Source organism: Neocloeon triangulifer, unplaced genomic scaffold, assembly GCF_031216515.1.
Source record: "Neocloeon triangulifer isolate White Clay Creek 2 clone unplaced genomic scaffold, ASM3121651v1 ptg000012l, whole genome shotgun sequence".
Classification (NCBI taxonomy): domain Eukaryota; kingdom Metazoa; phylum Arthropoda; class Insecta; order Ephemeroptera; family Baetidae; genus Neocloeon; species Neocloeon triangulifer.
In genome coordinates this window covers 8,923,320-8,938,551 of record NW_026775554.1, presented here as the reverse complement: position 1 = coordinate 8,938,551, position 15,232 = coordinate 8,923,320, and the positions used below count along the sequence as shown (strand labels likewise).

At 37.5% G+C, this 15,232-nt stretch overlaps 4 protein-coding genes across 4 annotated transcripts; all 4 read left to right on the top strand.

Moving 5' to 3' along the window:
- Positions 1-279: 279 nt before the first annotated feature.
- Positions 280-2,090, top strand: LOC132197251 (major royal jelly protein 1-like). The gene is made up of 3 exons (XM_059620410.1): positions 280-523; positions 740-1,286; positions 1,455-2,090. The coding sequence occupies exons 1-3, from the start codon at positions 365-367 to the stop codon at positions 1,985-1,987; spliced, it is 1,239 nt and encodes a 412-aa protein (XP_059476393.1). The 5' UTR covers positions 280-364; the 3' UTR covers positions 1,988-2,090.
- A 350-nt stretch (positions 2,091-2,440) lies between these two features.
- Positions 2,441-4,503, top strand: LOC132196940 (major royal jelly protein 1-like). Its single transcript, XM_059619907.1, has 3 exons — positions 2,441-2,624; positions 2,946-3,489; positions 3,955-4,503. Exons 1-3 carry the CDS (start codon positions 2,466-2,468, stop codon positions 4,416-4,418), a joined length of 1,167 nt encoding a protein of 388 aa, XP_059475890.1. The 5' UTR covers positions 2,441-2,465; the 3' UTR covers positions 4,419-4,503.
- A 1,805-nt stretch (positions 4,504-6,308) lies between these two features.
- LOC132196996 (dipeptidase 1-like) lies at positions 6,309-13,169 on the top strand. Its single transcript, XM_059620000.1, has 11 exons — positions 6,309-6,403; positions 7,114-7,337; positions 10,165-10,659; positions 11,054-11,186; positions 11,241-11,391; positions 11,445-11,562; positions 11,775-11,951; positions 12,008-12,092; positions 12,145-12,220; positions 12,354-12,492; positions 12,543-13,169. Exons 2-11 carry the CDS (start codon positions 7,185-7,187, stop codon positions 12,642-12,644), a joined length of 1,629 nt encoding a protein of 542 aa, XP_059475983.1. The 5' UTR covers positions 6,309-6,403; positions 7,114-7,184; the 3' UTR covers positions 12,645-13,169.
- Positions 13,170-13,407: 238 nt separating this feature from the next.
- On the top strand, positions 13,408-15,183 carry LOC132196912 (enoyl-CoA hydratase, mitochondrial-like). The gene is made up of 5 exons (XM_059619858.1): positions 13,408-13,566; positions 13,775-13,972; positions 14,176-14,505; positions 14,558-14,745; positions 14,805-15,183. Exons 1-5 carry the CDS (start codon positions 13,464-13,466, stop codon positions 14,868-14,870), a joined length of 885 nt encoding a protein of 294 aa, XP_059475841.1. The 5' UTR covers positions 13,408-13,463; the 3' UTR covers positions 14,871-15,183.
- Positions 15,184-15,232: the final 49 nt, after the last annotated feature.

Below are 15,232 nucleotides of genomic sequence, written 5' to 3'. Positions count from 1 at the left end.
CCTTGCATTCGATTGAACGTATTCCAATAATAATTATCGTGGCAGTAAAATCGACAGGCGGTCGAAGGCAGCAGCGCGTGAAACAAAATCGAACCGATAATAAGTACTATAAAAATCACCAGCACTTGAGGAAATTTATTATTTATGCATGCCTGCTGCCGGTCATGCGCCGCTCCCTTTCGTTCGCGCTCCGCAGCGTCCAATTGGCACTAGTTTGTGCGGCTGCAATTATTTTTATAAGCACTTTCCAAGCGACCTTACTTGCCATGAGAAGTATGCGATAACAGAAAAGCGCTTACCAGGTGCACAAACAGAAAGGGAGATGCAAAATGTTGAAGACTAAAAATTCTGAACCAGTTTAAAAATGGAGTTCAGATTTGTGGCACCTGCAATTATCATTACTTTAACAAGTTGCTGCGCTCAACCAGCCTTGGAAGAGTTTGCATCTTGGACTTTCCTTGACTTTGAAAACAACTCAGCGGCTGATTATGTGCCAGAAAATAACGTTTTCACTGGAATACAGGTTAAGAAAATTATAGTTGCAAATTGTGTTTATTGATCTATCACAAAGGCAATTGCTGCCCATAACGGGATACATCATTTATACATTCAAAATTATACAAGTTAATTATAATTTCTTTGACGAAAATTTTCAATAAAATTTAAGTTTATTTGTTAATGGGATATTTAATTTTTTTTATTAAATTATATATTATTTCCGTTTAAAATGATTTTGTAGGTTTCAAAAGAAAGAGTGTTTCTATCGCTACCCAACCTCCGGCGTGGACAACCCGTGACCCTGGCCACAATCCCCGCGACCTCTGCAGGCATCAAAAACCCTCTCCTCAAACCGTTCCCAAACTGGCAGTGGCAAAGAGGAAGCAAGGACAATTGCCACTCGTTGGTGTCCGTTTTCCGTACCAGGCTGGATCCCTGCGGTCGCCTGTGGGTTTTGGATTCTGGCTCGGTTAATGTGATGGTTCAGTCTGAGCAAATCTGCCCGCCAAAACTGCTCACTTTCGACGCTGAGTCCGGAAAGGAACTCGACAGGGTCGTCATTCCCGAAAAACTGCTCGGATCGGACTTCCAAATGGTCGCCCTCGCCTTGGACACGAAACACAGTGACCAGCTTTTGGAAAGTTGTGACCACACGGCCAGCATGGTCGTTTACATGAGCGCCAATGTGGGCAACATGGTCGTCTACGAGAGGAAAACGCGCCACTTTTGGCGGCACACACACCAAACTTTCAGTCCAGACGAAAAGCACGCAAATATCTCCATTCAAGGTACAATGCCGATTATTATAATTTTTTATTATAAGTGGAGAGCAATGAGAAAATCCCACGTAATCTGATCAGTGCTCACATTTTTTGCAAGCTTTCTCTAATAAGGAAATTTACTTATGTTTTGACTGACAGCAGATTTTTAATATTTTTTGACTCACTTAATTTTAGGTGAAATTTTGAACATGCCCGACGGAGTTTTGGGGATGACCGTGGGTTTCTATCGAGGAAGGAAAGTCCTTTTTTATCATCCGCTGGCTGGTCTGCAAATCTACGCCCTGCCAGTCTCTGCCCTCCAACTTCAAAAATCGCACCACCTGCGCCCTATCAAGATTTGGAAAAAGAGTTCTCAGGGCGCAGGGTTGATCGTCAACAACCAGGGTCACCTCATTTTCAGCCCTTTGAGTGAACTCGAAGTTTTATCGCTGGATTTTGAAGAGAGAAAATTAGAATTATTGGCGCAAGACGCGGAAAAGCTGCAGTTTGTCAGTGACATGGCATTTAGTCCGAGCGGCGATCTTTGGATTTTGGCGGACAAATTTCACGCGTACATGAATATGAAGTTCAGCAAAAACGGCACCAATTTGAGGGTGCTAAGAATTCAGGGTGAAAATAAGCCTCAACGGCACTGTAAAGACCTTTTTGTAGTCGACTGCAAGGGTTCCAAATGCTTTTTTAAATTATTTCCGTGCATTAAACGTTGATTTAAAATCTACACATTTAAAAAAAAGATGATAATGAACTTTTATAATTTTTACATATAAAAATTATACCACCTGCAACTAGAATAATGTAATAATTACATAATTGTTAATAAAATTTAATATTTTTTATATTTTATATGAAAATTTGGTATTTTATTTTAATTTTTCAAACTTCATAATTAATGAATATTTCTAACTGTCTTTATTTTTGGGAATTACAAGACGTCAAGCGTGCTAAATGTAAAATAAAAAATCTCAAGGGCTGACAAAATATTCAAATGTTTCTTGCCTCCAATTTAAAAAACTGTTAAACATGTCCTGATTTAGGGCTTATCGTAATGAAAAAAAATAATGCTCCTTTTACTTATCTGTCGCGTTATTTAGAGCAGTGCCGCAAAAGTGCAAACGCGGCGTCTGGCCGTAGGCAAAACAATTCGGCCTGAAGAGCCAAGTGCATGTCAACGGGGTTAGTGTCGCAATGGAGCTGCTTGCGTTCGTTGCACCACTAGTTTTGCTTTGCAGTTTCATCAGCCCCGTGCACTCCTTGTACGAATTTGCAACATGGACGTATCTAACGTTCGAAAACATCACCTCATCCAATTACATTCCAGATTATGTTATTTTCACCGGAATTCAGGCAAGTCACTAATTAAAAATACTCACAAAAATAAAACAAATAAAAATTGTATAGCATTTTATGAGCAAATCATGCATAAACAATACTCGAGCTGAAAAATGTTTTTTTTTCTTTGAAGAAAACAAATTTTAAAAGCAAGGAAAATACATGTAAAATTTTTTCAATAAGAGATTCATTTAAAAAAAAAAATATTAAAAATAATAGAATAGATAATAAAAATATTTAAATAATTTTAAAGTAAATTTCTTAACTATTTATATTATAGATTAAATAAATTTAATAAAAATTCATTACAAGATAATTTTTTAATCAAAATTTTAGGCCACCTCAAGTCGGTGCTTCCTGTCGATCCCGCGATTGTTTCCCGGCGTTCCTGTCACACTGGCCACAATCCCGTCAACCGGAGGCCCTTACAAAAACAAAGACCTGAAGCCCTTCCCCAATTTGGAATACCAGCTCGGTTTTGCCGATCAGTGCCAGTCGCTGGTGTCCGTCCATCGCTCCAGGCTGGACTCCTGCGGTCTACTTTGGGTGCTGGACACCGGCTCTATCAACGCCCTAGACTATTTCAGCCAAATCTGTCCCCCAAAACTGGTGGTTTTCGACGCCAGCACAGGTGTTGAGGTCTTCAGAATCGTTATTCCGGAGAACGTCCTGAGACAGGACTCTCTACTGGTTTCCATGGCGATGGACAGGCGGGGCACCACGAAACTCCTCACCTGCCCGCAGGCCGAGGAACTGGTCATCTACATCAGCGACGTGACTGGAGGAATCATTGTCTACGACCACAGCACCAGAACCTTCTGGAGGCAGGAGCATCCCACCTTCAAACCCGACCCTAAGTTCGCTAGCATAACCATGAATGGTAAAAATTTTAAAAGGGACATTGGTAAAAAAATTCTCATGAATGTGAATAAAAGACAATCTTATAACAAACGTTGAAATTGCGATTGAAAAATTCGCACCGGTCCCTATTCTTTGACCCAGGGGTTCATCGGATGTTCACTTTTTTCCGTAAAAACGAATTTAAAAGAGTCTTGATTGCAAATTCACAAATTTAATTTACAATATCTAATTATTCTACTTTTTTAATAGTAATATTATAGATTCGAATCTATGTTGTTCATGAAATTTAGCCTTCCTTCACATTCAGATGTATTTGAAAAAAAAAGATCAAAATATCCAACTTGAACATTTTTTTTTTTTTTTGCTTGATGAAGAATTTCTCCTCAAAATGCTATTCTACCTCTTAATAATTTTCCCTTTATTTAGTCTATTTTTGTTTCTTTGTTATTGCATCAGAAATTAATTTTTTAATTATAAAATTTAGGCGAGTACTTCTATCAAGAGGAGGGAATTTTGGGTATGCACGTTGGCTTGTTGCGCATGCAGACCAAAGTTCTGTACTACCAGCCCTTCTCCAGCAAGAACATCTACGCCGTCCGCACCGATTCCCTCCTGATCAAGGACAATGCTAACTTGGCGGTGGAAACGATTTACGAAAAAAGTTCCCAAGGCGCCGGTTTGACCGTGGATGCTTTCGGACGAGTCGTCTTCAGTCCGGTCAAGGAAAATAGCATCCAGGTGCTCAACACAGTCACCAACCGGACACTGCTGCTCGCCCAAGACGACGAAAAGCTGCAGTTTGTGGCCGACTTTTCCTACGACTCGGCAGACACGCTGTGGATGATTTCCAACAAATACCAGTCGTTCATTAACAGGTACTACAGCAAGGACGGAATCAACTTGCGAATCCTGCGGATTCCTTTCAGTCAGCAGTTCAGAGTTGTTTAACGCAAAAAAACCGGCTCCCTTAAAAGTTGCTTTATATATTCAGAATGATTATTCTATTTTTTATACAATAAATCGTTTATTATTAAATAATTTTTGCGACTCTTATTTATATAAGCTGGATTCTTGATTCTTCATAAATTAAATTTTCGGCGCAGAAAAAATTTAATCATATAAAAAAAATATATATAATTATGAATTAATATGATCACTGTAAAAAATTTATACTATGCACATTTTTCATTTTTATTGAAATTAGCTAACCATAATGTTTTTTTTTAATCATTTATTAAATATATAATAAAAGCATATTGGAAAGTTGAATATATCCATCTGATCAAAGTTCACAATGACTTCTTGGCCCATTGCAATTTTAAATTAGCGCACTCGCTCTTATATTTCCAATTGCCATTGCTGGAGAACAACGAAGGAGCCCATTGTCTGTCGAAAGTGTGAGAGTTCAGAAAATTACACTTTGCGGTCAGGACGGCCGCACGCCTTATTAGCATTTCAGTAATTAGCAGACGTTGCAAAAAAGAAAGTTATTTAATCACCTCAGATTAGGTACGAACGCTTCATTGCAGCAATATTATTTTTATTTCCATATATCATTTCGCGAGCAATTTGTTGGAATAATTTTGTCCTGCGCGAAACCGGAGAAAGGGACTATATTTTGTTGACTGCTGATTTTTTCTCACTTTCAAAAAAATAAAAAACACCAAATTTACTAACCTGACATTAAAGTTCAATCAAAAGCCCGGATGAGTGGAGTGTAATGTAGTAATAATTATTATTTAGGCACGCTCTGAAAGTGCACAAGACTAAAAAATAAGGAAACCCCAGGATATAATATTTATTATTTTTTGGCATAGCCTTTCACTTTAGCGCTCATGAATCTTCCTACGGGCAGGCGCCAGACGAAACGGTCCCAGAAAAAAAGCGTAATTGGTTCAAGAGTTATAAATCTTATATGAAAGAGAGTGTCAAGACCTTCCTATGCAGGTGCTCTGCTGTCTGTAATTTATGCAATAGGAGGGGGAAAAGAGATCCGTTCTTGCAATTTATTCCTGCAAAAGGTGACAAAGATCTTTTTTTGGATTATTGCACTTAATCGGGAAATGCCATTAACTCTAATTGGCAGTGAAACTACAAAAGAAGGAAATTTATAACTTTTATGTAACTGCAGACGGATTCGATTGAATAACTCACGTGTGTTTTATAATTTGGATTTTGAAATTTGATCTTAGAGCCCGGCGACGCAGACCTGCCTCAAACTTTCTCTGCTCAGGTTAGCGAACGTTCACCCTGGGCGTTTTCTGTGAATGTGAATTACATTCCGCTGCTCTGCGTAATCCAGTCGATTCTTTGGACAAGTGCAAATTTATGTTTTGTCATTTCCGTTTCTACTAAAAATTTCAATTTTTTCCCTTCGTTTTATATTTTATTTTATGTAAATCCCCAAGATATTTAAAGTCAATCGTGATGGTGCCCTTTTTTTCAATATTTCAAAATATTTTATAAAAAAGAATAGTTCATAAGATAAAAATTTGTTTCCAGTCTTATTTCATACAATTCTTAGCTTTTCAGCCTTTTCACATCATAAAATTGCAAACAAGGAGAGTAAGAGTCCTAATAGTTTTGGCATCAGCAAGTGCTTGACATTCAGAAAATACGATTGTTTTGGCTAAAATTAGTGGAACTTTCTTGCCAAATAACTTCTGCTTCTTTGGTTGTAAAAATTTTTTCTAAAAATAATCTGCGGCTGTACTTAATCAGATCTAAAAGTGAGATCTTAAAAATAAATTACTAATTGATCAAAATCCAATATCGAAATGAACCCTATTAAAAGCAGGGCGCGCAAAACTGTGCGTGCACCGGTGGTTTCCGTGGCGACCGAAATATGGATTAAATGGGCACGCAGGCGCACTGTATGCAACCCGCACAGCTCAGCTGCGGCAGCTGCATTCGCCTCCATGGATCACTGCGTGGTGAGTTACTTTTTCTGCAAAACATTACCAACATTTTCTTATACACACATATTGAGAAAACCCACACCTTGCTAAATTTCGTGCAGAGGCTCAAAAGTGTCATTCAAGGTAACAGGGTTCAATGAAATTTCCAGTTGTGGACCTGAAAATTAAACAAGATCTAGTTTGCCTCTCATTGTTCACCTGTTTTTGCTGCAGTTTGAATAACACTCACGCAGAGTAAAAAAAATTGCAAATGCGTTCAAATGAAACTTTCTCTGCGCTCCATTATGTCTTGGTTATACATATAAGCCTGGAGCAATTTGGGAGCATAATGAATTGTTCTGTCAAGTGCCGCCTTTACTAAATGCAAATCAGAAGCGCGAAATTTAATTATTATACAGGTGAATTGTTTTTTCCTATTTTTACATGAAATTTTTCAATTTAATTAATAGATTGACAAAAAGATTTTTTTGGTGAAATTTCAATTAAATTTTACTGGGCTGGATTGGGGAGTAAAATTATTTTAAATTAAATAGCATTAAAATCTGTTTCAAAATTTATTACTTGAATATTTTAAAAGCTATCCTAATTTTCAGCTTTATGGACGAGCTCTGAGAATTAATCAAGCAAAAAATGTAGCAAATAATGAAAAAACATTAATTGTCATTAAAATCACTTGAAACAAAGGGATATAATTATTAATACGTCGCTTTTTTATGAATCTCTAGTGAAAATTGTTTTCAACCACCACGGAGTCTGCGGTGCAAAAGGTCTTTGACCTCTTGTGAACCCCATAGCAATGAGTTCCGGATACCCAAGGACGTCCACCAGGCTACCCATTCAGGACATTGAACTGAACCTGGATCTTATCGAAACGATTCGCGCAGACACATCCAACTGCTCCTCGCCTGTCCGAACCACAATGCTCGGCAGCTCGTGGGTCTTTCATCAGGTATGATAAAAAAATCTGGATCATAAAATCGATCAAAGAACGAAGGTGAAATTAAATCGCTTTATGGCCGAAATGAAAGGTCAGCCGTTTGATTTCCGGCTCAAATTTCTTTTGTCAAGACATGATTCAGCGGAAGAAAGTGCGTTTGTCATCTCTTGAAATTTCACCGCGTGCGCTGAGAGTTAAAATTAGTTTTATTTTATGACTGCTTTATATTTTATTGTGAAAGGAGTAAGATGCACAGCCACACAAAACAAACATCAAACATAATAAATATCGTGTGCCGCACGCAAGGAATTGGCAGTTCACAATGCCATTGTTGTTAAGAAAAATAATAATAACGCCTCTAGCTGAAATTATAGAATTTTTCTAGATCAAGACGGGGGATAGGGTTTTGTAAAAACGTCCAAATGAGGAAATGACTTTTCGTCATTGTTTGTTTTAAAAAGAAAAATATATTGTATGCTTACAGTAGCTTACAGATTTAAAAAGAGAAAATTGAAATAAAACTTCATTTTTTTATTCACAATTTGTTAAAACAATCGTTGGTTTGAAAATTTTGCAATTAAGAATTAATGTAATTAAAATCAGTGAATCATTTGAATAAAGTTTATAGTATTATCTCCTTTACTACTCATTGTCTTCTAATATATAACTCATTTTTTTCTTTCATTTTTTTTTTCAAATGAAATATTACCCTGGTGAGTGTGGTTGTGATTAAGTTTCTGACTGGTTAAGATATTCAACGCCAATTGAAAAATAATACTTTTCACTCATTGGAGTAACACGAGCTGACTTTGTATTATTTTTAAATAACGGTTCTTCCGTAAAACCAACAAGCGCAGGAAAAGGTTGTGCTAAAAGTGCACTCCTTGCTGGTCACGACTGTCACGCTGGCGTGCACAACGTGTATATCATGGGACTCATTGTTTTTATATTGCTCTTAACACAGAGCGGGAGTGGCTTCGGACGTTTGGAAATCCGCAGATAGACGAGGCCGATAATTGCATGATGGAGCACATTTTCAAATAGCGAGGCACGAATTAATTTATCAATCTTTTATCTCCACCTACAACAAAGAACTCCAGACTAGACTAATTGGTCTATTATTATTTTGATCGGCCTCGTTAGAATTTTTAATTTCTTTCAACGCCTATTTGCTTAAAGTGATTTCTTTTCAAAATTGAGAGGCGAGGACTTGTGCGAAATAAATCGTGTGGGTCACCATATGGCGCAAAAAATACTCCCAAATAATAATGCAAGGACACGCGAGAGAACATGCAGATCATGATCGTTGCAATCAATACAATCGTATGCGTCTTGCAATTGCCAGTGAGAGATTTGAATCGAGGGCGAATTTCATTGCTTTGTCAGAGCGGCGGGTCATACGGTGGAAGTAGTTGAAACGCATAAACATACAACTCTGGTTCTAAACAAGTGTGCCGCGCACTCGCAGCCAGAAAAATTATATAATTATAATGCTTGTATGAAAGTAAAGGAACGACATTGAGAAATTGACGTGTGCGGGTTGGAAGTAGTGCCATTTATTCAAGACTGACTGAGTAGCAAAAGCTGCCGCTCTCTTGTTGTTTCATTAAACAGACAGAGAGAATTGTGTACAGAGGCCAATCGTGCTGAACTGAGTGTTTAGCATGTGTTGTTTGACATTTTCTTTGACAAAGTGAAAATACACCATTAATTAGTCTGGCTGTTGTAATTTAAATTCTTTCTTTTAATATAATTTGTTTAATCTCAAGTTTTTGAATAACTTAGTGAAGTTTTTTAGTCACCAACATGTAAAACAATATTATTTTTATAAAGATTTTTATATATATTTTTTTTTAACTGTACCTTTGAAAATGACAAATTATTTTCATTTTTAATGCAGCGAAAAATAATTCTGCTGAGCTGTCTTTTTCAGAAGCAAAAATGAAAAATACTTAACCTTATTAAAATTTAGAATTCTTTTACAAACTAGTACACCATTAATGTAATGTGAATTCCATACGTTATTAATTCAGAATCAAAATGGATTGTGAGACATGAAGAAGATTTTGTACCGATAGTATTTGAAATAATTATTCACAAAATTTAAATTAAAAATATTTATTCCGTCCACATTTTGTCATGCAAAAAAGAGCCGCAAGTGGCAGGAACAAGAATCGGCTTGCGCAAAATGCAAACGCGTGAACTTTGCAGCGAATTCATAATTCGTGATGTTTTTGTGTTGCATGCTCAACTGACCCAAATACCTTGCATGAGGCAACGAAATGAGACTATCACGCTGTTATTGCTGATGTTATTTATCAACTTTCGGTACATCAAATAAGCATATTTACTTGTATCATAAAGTTTGTTTATGGGATTCAAGAATATTAAGTAGGAATTTCTTCATAAGTATGCAGGAAAAAAATGTTTGAATAAATTAGTTAAAGCATAAAATCATTTTTCAACAAACAAAAAATGCTAATTGTGGAAAAGAGAATAAATTTGCCCAAATTAATAATTTTATTCAATTTTACAGTTAGCAAATAAATTTTGGTGAATATATTATGATTCTCCTAATAAAGTTAAAAAATTCCATTAATTTTCAACAATTTAAAATAAGAAAACAAATCAATCTCCATCAAAATACAATTCTGCTATAAGATATCAATAAAAGTGACGTACTAATTCAAATTAAAATAAAATTTAATCCAATATATACTTTTTTTTTAATTGTTTATCCCTTGTTTATACTTGAACAGAAACAAATTTATTGATCAATTTCGCAAAAATTAAAATTCTAAAATAATTTATTCGAAACCACATTTGATTATATTTGCAGCAAAATAGGGACCACCTGACACCGCCGACCACCCCCAGTCCTGACGACTTTCTGCCACACCCCATCAAAATGAACGGCATAGGACACTGCGCCCTGCACACGCCCCTGCCGCCGCCCCCAAAGCCCCCTCTGAAGGGTATCCCTGAGAAGGCGTCGTTCCTCCGGCTGCAGCAGGGCCGGCAGAAGCTGATTGTCGGTTCAGTCATCTTCCTGTGCCTGGCCCTGTTCCTCGGGGTCGGACTGCCCCTGGCCCTGGACCTGCGGGCGTCGCGGCTGCTCGAGGCGCGTCTGCAGGTCGTGCAGCGCATCCTGAGCGACGCGCCCCTCGTCGACGGCCACAACGACCTGGCGTGGAACCTGCGGCGCCGACGCCAGAACAAACTCTTTGACTTCAAGTTCAACTCGGACCTCAAGGGGGACCCTGCCTGGAACGGCGGCGGCTCCTGGTCGCAGACCGACCTCAACAGGATGCAGAAAGGACTGGTTTCAGCCCAGGTGAGAGCAAAATTCAAATTTTAAAAGTAGCACATTATTAATTAAATTGTAAACAAAGAATATTACAAACGTTTTTCTTGCAAAAAATACAAATTGTCGAATGAATAATTGAAACTTGAAAAAAAAGTTGTTTATTCAAATAATAATTTTAAATTTACAATTACAAAGGTGTGGAATATACAGAAATGCAATAACTTTTAAATAAATAGTATATTTTATAAAAAAAAAAACTGCGGATACAATACAAATAAAGCCATAAAACTATTTCAAAACAAAAAGAGTTTCAATTTAATACTAAATAAAATCTTACAAATGCAATTTATACAAAAACTGTATTGAAAATTGAACAATTAAAAATTTAGTTATCTTCATTATTTTTATTATCTTTTTTCAGTTTTGGTCAGCGTATGCTCCATGTGGGTCTCAATACTTGGACTCGGTTCAGCTCACATTGGAGCAAATAGACGTCATAATAAGACTGGTTGAAAAATATCCGAAGCAGATGCAGCTGGCCACTTCTGCTGAAGGCAAGAACGTTCAATTTTTAATTTTAATACAAATTCAATTTTTATAAAATATAGAAATCGAAAATGCACATCGCGTGGGAAAGATCGCCAGTCTGATCGGGGTGGAGGGCGGCCACTCTTTGGGCAGCTCGTTGGCCATCCTGCGCATCCTTTACCAATTGGGCGCCCGATACCTCACCCTGACGCACGCCTGCAATACCCCCTGGTAGGTGATCTTTTTAAATCATAAAGATTGTTACAAAAAATTTCCACTGTCAGGGCTGATTCATCGCTGGTAGACGAGGCTACTCTCGGACATAAAACGCTTATCCAGGACGAAGATGAGCCACCACTCATGCCTGTTTCTGAGCATGATGGACTCTCCGATTTTGGAAAGGTATATATGTTTTATAAACCCTGTATATTTGTATTAATATCAATTTAAATCTCTTTTTTATGACTATCAATTAATTTGTTATTATAATATATTCATTTCTTTTTAATCTAGCATTGAACTTCATTCAATTTAAATTTGCTCATTGTCAGTTATTTCTGTGCCACTCAATGTGATGTAATTGTTATAAACAGAAAAGGTCTAAATTTTTTCAGCTAGTCGTTCAAGAGATGAATCGGTTGGGCATGATGGTCGATTTGTCGCACGTCTCTGTCAGGACGATGGAGGCAGCCATGCGAGTGACAAAAGCGCCCGTGATCTTCTCGCACTCCGGGGCTCAGGCGATTTGCAACTCGACGCGCAACGTTCCCGACTCCATTCTCAGCAAATTGGTAAATCAAAATTTTATAAGCCGGAAAAGAAAATTTTCAAAATTATTTAAAATTAGTCCTCAAACGGCGGAATCGTCATGGTGAGTTTTTTCAACCAGTTTCTCAACTGCAGAGAAAAGGCCTCGCTTAGAGATGTCATTGGTGAGAATTTTCTCATTTAAATTTTAAAACGAAATTTATGAAATTTTTACAGCCCATATCAACCATATACGAAACATGGCAGGCGTGAATCACGTTGGCCTGGGAGCAGGATTCGACGGAATAACTCAGTAAGCTCATTTTTTTAAAAATTAATCCTAAATATTTAGTGAATTTGTAGTTATAATTAATTAATTTTCTTCAGTTGAAGGTTGTACTCGACCATTTAGTTTTGTTTAAAATTTTAAAACACTTTTTCTGCAGAGTGCCAGAGGGTTTGGAAGACGTGTCGAAGTATCCAATGCTGCTGGCAGAATTGGCACGCGACCGGCGCTGGAGCGCAGATGACATCAAGAAACTGGCCGGGGGCAATCTCGTCAGAGTAATGAAAGAGACGGAGCGAGTATGTTTTGCCATATTTTCAATTAATTCATCTAATTAACTTTTTTTCAGATCCGAAATGACATGGAAAGAGCGAAAATCGCGCCACATGAAGAGTGGATTTCAATGGAGGATTTGGACGAGAAGACGTACTGTAGGTTTCCAGGAATATAAACTTTGAAATAATACCAAAAACTGCTTTTTTTTAGAAGTGAGAAATTCGTGAATAATTTTAATTTTCGGGGTAAATATTTCACTCTTCTAAATTTTTACGAACATGAAAGAGGAAATTCGTAGATTTTACAGAAGAAAAAGTTAATATTATTATTATTATATATTTTATTATTATTTTTGTAGCAGAATATCACGATCAAGGGCAATCAAAAGGGGTGATTCGTGGTGATTTGGAATAAAAAAGAAAAAAAGCATTGAAAATTATCCCCATTCGGTCATCACTGTTCATACCTATCAATGTACCTATCAATTGGACCTAATTTTATTTTGAGATATAATGTCAGGAAATTAAAATTCTAAATGAAAAAACGCACGCTTATAATTTTTGTATTTTTTTGTTCATAAAATTGTCTATGAATTTATTTAAACGAGCTTCACTTTGACAAAAATCGACAAAATAAATTTTTTTGTAAAAATAAAAATTAAAATAATATTTTATGGTTTATGCGTTGAAAAATAAAATAAAAAACGGCAATTTTCGCATCTTGCTATTTTTTCATATTCAAAACTCCCGCGCTGCAGGTTGCTTATTTTCTGCCTTTTCGGAAGTGAAATTTCAGACGAAAATCTTAGTGATGAAAACATGAAAATTGGAAGACTCGGGGCTTTTAGAAACCGAGTAAAATTTCGAGTTATATTCCAAGTGAAACGGCGATAATAAAGGTGTTTACTCACGTTTTCTACGTCACGGCCTTGGCCTTGCTCTAGTCAATTTCGCATCCTCCCACTTTTTTCACTCTCTCCGGTCTTCTCGAAACAATGGCGAACGTCTTCACAGCAGCACGGTCCGTCTTCGGCAGGGCCTCAGGCCTCGTCGCGCAGCAGCAGCGCTTCAACGTGTGCCTCAGGTTGATGAGCACAGGTTGGTTGACCTTTCGGGCCAAAATTCGCGACGAGACCTCGCATATTCGAGACGATAACCGGCTTTTCTTTCTCGGCTTTTCGCCGGCCACACCAACTTACACTTCTTGTCTTGACCTCCATATTTAAATTCCTGGACGAGCGACGAGCCCCTATCCCCTTCCACCTTCCACACTTCCACAGATAAAAAACAAAGGGACTTGTTGCAGGAAAGTACGAGCACATCCTGGTGGAGAAGAAGGGCGAGAAGCAGAATGTGGGCGTCATCACCCTGAACAGGCCAAAGTCCCTGAACGCCCTTTGCAATGCCCTGATGAACGATGTCAATGCGGCGTTGGGCGCTCTTGAGGCCGACGAATCTGTTGGGGCGATTGTCCTCACCGGCAGCGAAAAGGCTTTTGCTGCAGGTACATAAAAGAAATAAAATTATTCATAAAATACAATTTTTCAGTTTTAAAAAGTCTTTTTTTTTAATTACAATATATTTATCTTCTTAGTCTTTTTTTTTAATTATTGTGCAATTTAGCTCTTCAAATTTGCCATGTATTTTTTAAAAATAATTTAAGTATTATTGGCTATTTTATTAATTATTTTCCCTTAAAAAATCTAGGAGCTGACATCAAAGAGATGCAGAACAATGACTTTTCGTCCAACATCCGCAGCAACTTCCTGTGCCACTGGTCCAACATGAGCAACACCCGCAAGCCCATCATCGCTGCCGTCAATGGCTACGCCCTCGGAGGCGGCTGTGAGGTGGCCATGATGTGCGACATCATCTACGCCAGTGACAAGGCAAAGTTTGGACAGCCAGAAATTGCCATTGGAACCATCCCCGGCGCCGGAGGCACCCAAAGGCTCACCAGGGTTGTCGGGAAATCCAAGGCCATGGAGATGTGCCTCACAGGCAACATGATTGACGCTCAGGAAGCCCTCAAATTAGGTTTTATTTTTAAATTAGTTTTAAAAAAATGACTAAAATAATTTTTCCTAAGGTCTGGTCAGCAAAGTCGTTCCTGCCGACAAACTGGTCGAGGAAGCCGTTAAACTCGGAGAGAAGATTGCCTCCCACTCTCCCCTGATTGTCTCTCTGTGCAAGGAGTCCGTCAACGCAGCTTACGAAACCACTCTGGAACAGGGTCTCCGTCAGGAGAAGAGACTCTTCCACGCAACCTTTGCCACGGTATTCTTATTTTTTTTGTATACTTTCAGGAAAAAAATATTAATTTATATCTCAAACAGGCTGATCGCAAGGAAGGCATGACCGCGTTTGTGGAGAAGAGACCTCCCAAGTTCACCAACAACTAAAAAGTCCAGGTTGATTTGTTATCCCTTGAGAAGAAGTGCCTTAACTCTAAAATCACATCGTTGATTGAAGGAAAAGAACTGTTGGCATTTTATTTTGTTTATTCAGAGATTTACTGTATTTTCGTACAAAAAGATAATCTTTTCTGCATCAGCATCAATTGTTTAAAAATTCATACTTATAGAGGACTGCTTTTAGTCGCTGTTAAATTATATAATATTCAAATTATTAAAACAGGAATACTTTTGTCTTGCCCAGCTTGCTCAGAGTGCCATTTATATTGATAAAAATAAAACAATTCAGTTGCACGTAAAATTTTTCTGCTTTAATTTTTCTCATTGAAATAATTAAAATTTATGTAATA

Excerpts from the sequence above, each read along its gene's own strand:
- LOC132197251 (XM_059620410.1), top strand. The coding sequence starts at position 365 with ATGGAGTTCAGATTTGTGGCACCTGCAATTATCATTACTTTAACAAGT. Across the intron at positions 524-739 it reads ACGTTTTCACTGGAATACAG|GTTTCAAAAGAAAGAGTGTT; the intron begins GTTAAGAAAATT and ends ATGATTTTGTAG. Across the intron at positions 1,287-1,454 it reads CGCAAATATCTCCATTCAAG|GTGAAATTTTGAACATGCCC; the intron begins GTACAATGCCGA and ends ACTTAATTTTAG.
- LOC132196940 (XM_059619907.1), top strand. The coding sequence starts at position 2,466 with ATGGAGCTGCTTGCGTTCGTTGCACCACTAGTTTTGCTTTGCAGTTTC. Across the intron at positions 2,625-2,945 it reads TTATTTTCACCGGAATTCAG|GCCACCTCAAGTCGGTGCTT; the intron begins GCAAGTCACTAA and ends TCAAAATTTTAG. Across the intron at positions 3,490-3,954 it reads CGCTAGCATAACCATGAATG|GCGAGTACTTCTATCAAGAG; the intron begins GTAAAAATTTTA and ends TATAAAATTTAG.
- LOC132196996 (XM_059620000.1), top strand. The coding sequence starts at position 7,185 with ATGAGTTCCGGATACCCAAGGACGTCCACCAGGCTACCCATTCAGGAC. Across the intron at positions 10,660-11,053 it reads AAGGACTGGTTTCAGCCCAG|TTTTGGTCAGCGTATGCTCC; the intron begins GTGAGAGCAAAA and ends ATCTTTTTTCAG. Across the intron at positions 12,493-12,542 it reads TAATGAAAGAGACGGAGCGA|ATCCGAAATGACATGGAAAG; the intron begins GTATGTTTTGCC and ends ACTTTTTTTCAG.
- LOC132196912 (XM_059619858.1), top strand. The coding sequence starts at position 13,464 with ATGGCGAACGTCTTCACAGCAGCACGGTCCGTCTTCGGCAGGGCCTCA. Across the intron at positions 13,567-13,774 it reads CCTCAGGTTGATGAGCACAG|GAAAGTACGAGCACATCCTG; the intron begins GTTGGTTGACCT and ends GACTTGTTGCAG. Across the intron at positions 14,506-14,557 it reads TCAGGAAGCCCTCAAATTAG|GTCTGGTCAGCAAAGTCGTT; the intron begins GTTTTATTTTTA and ends ATTTTTCCTAAG.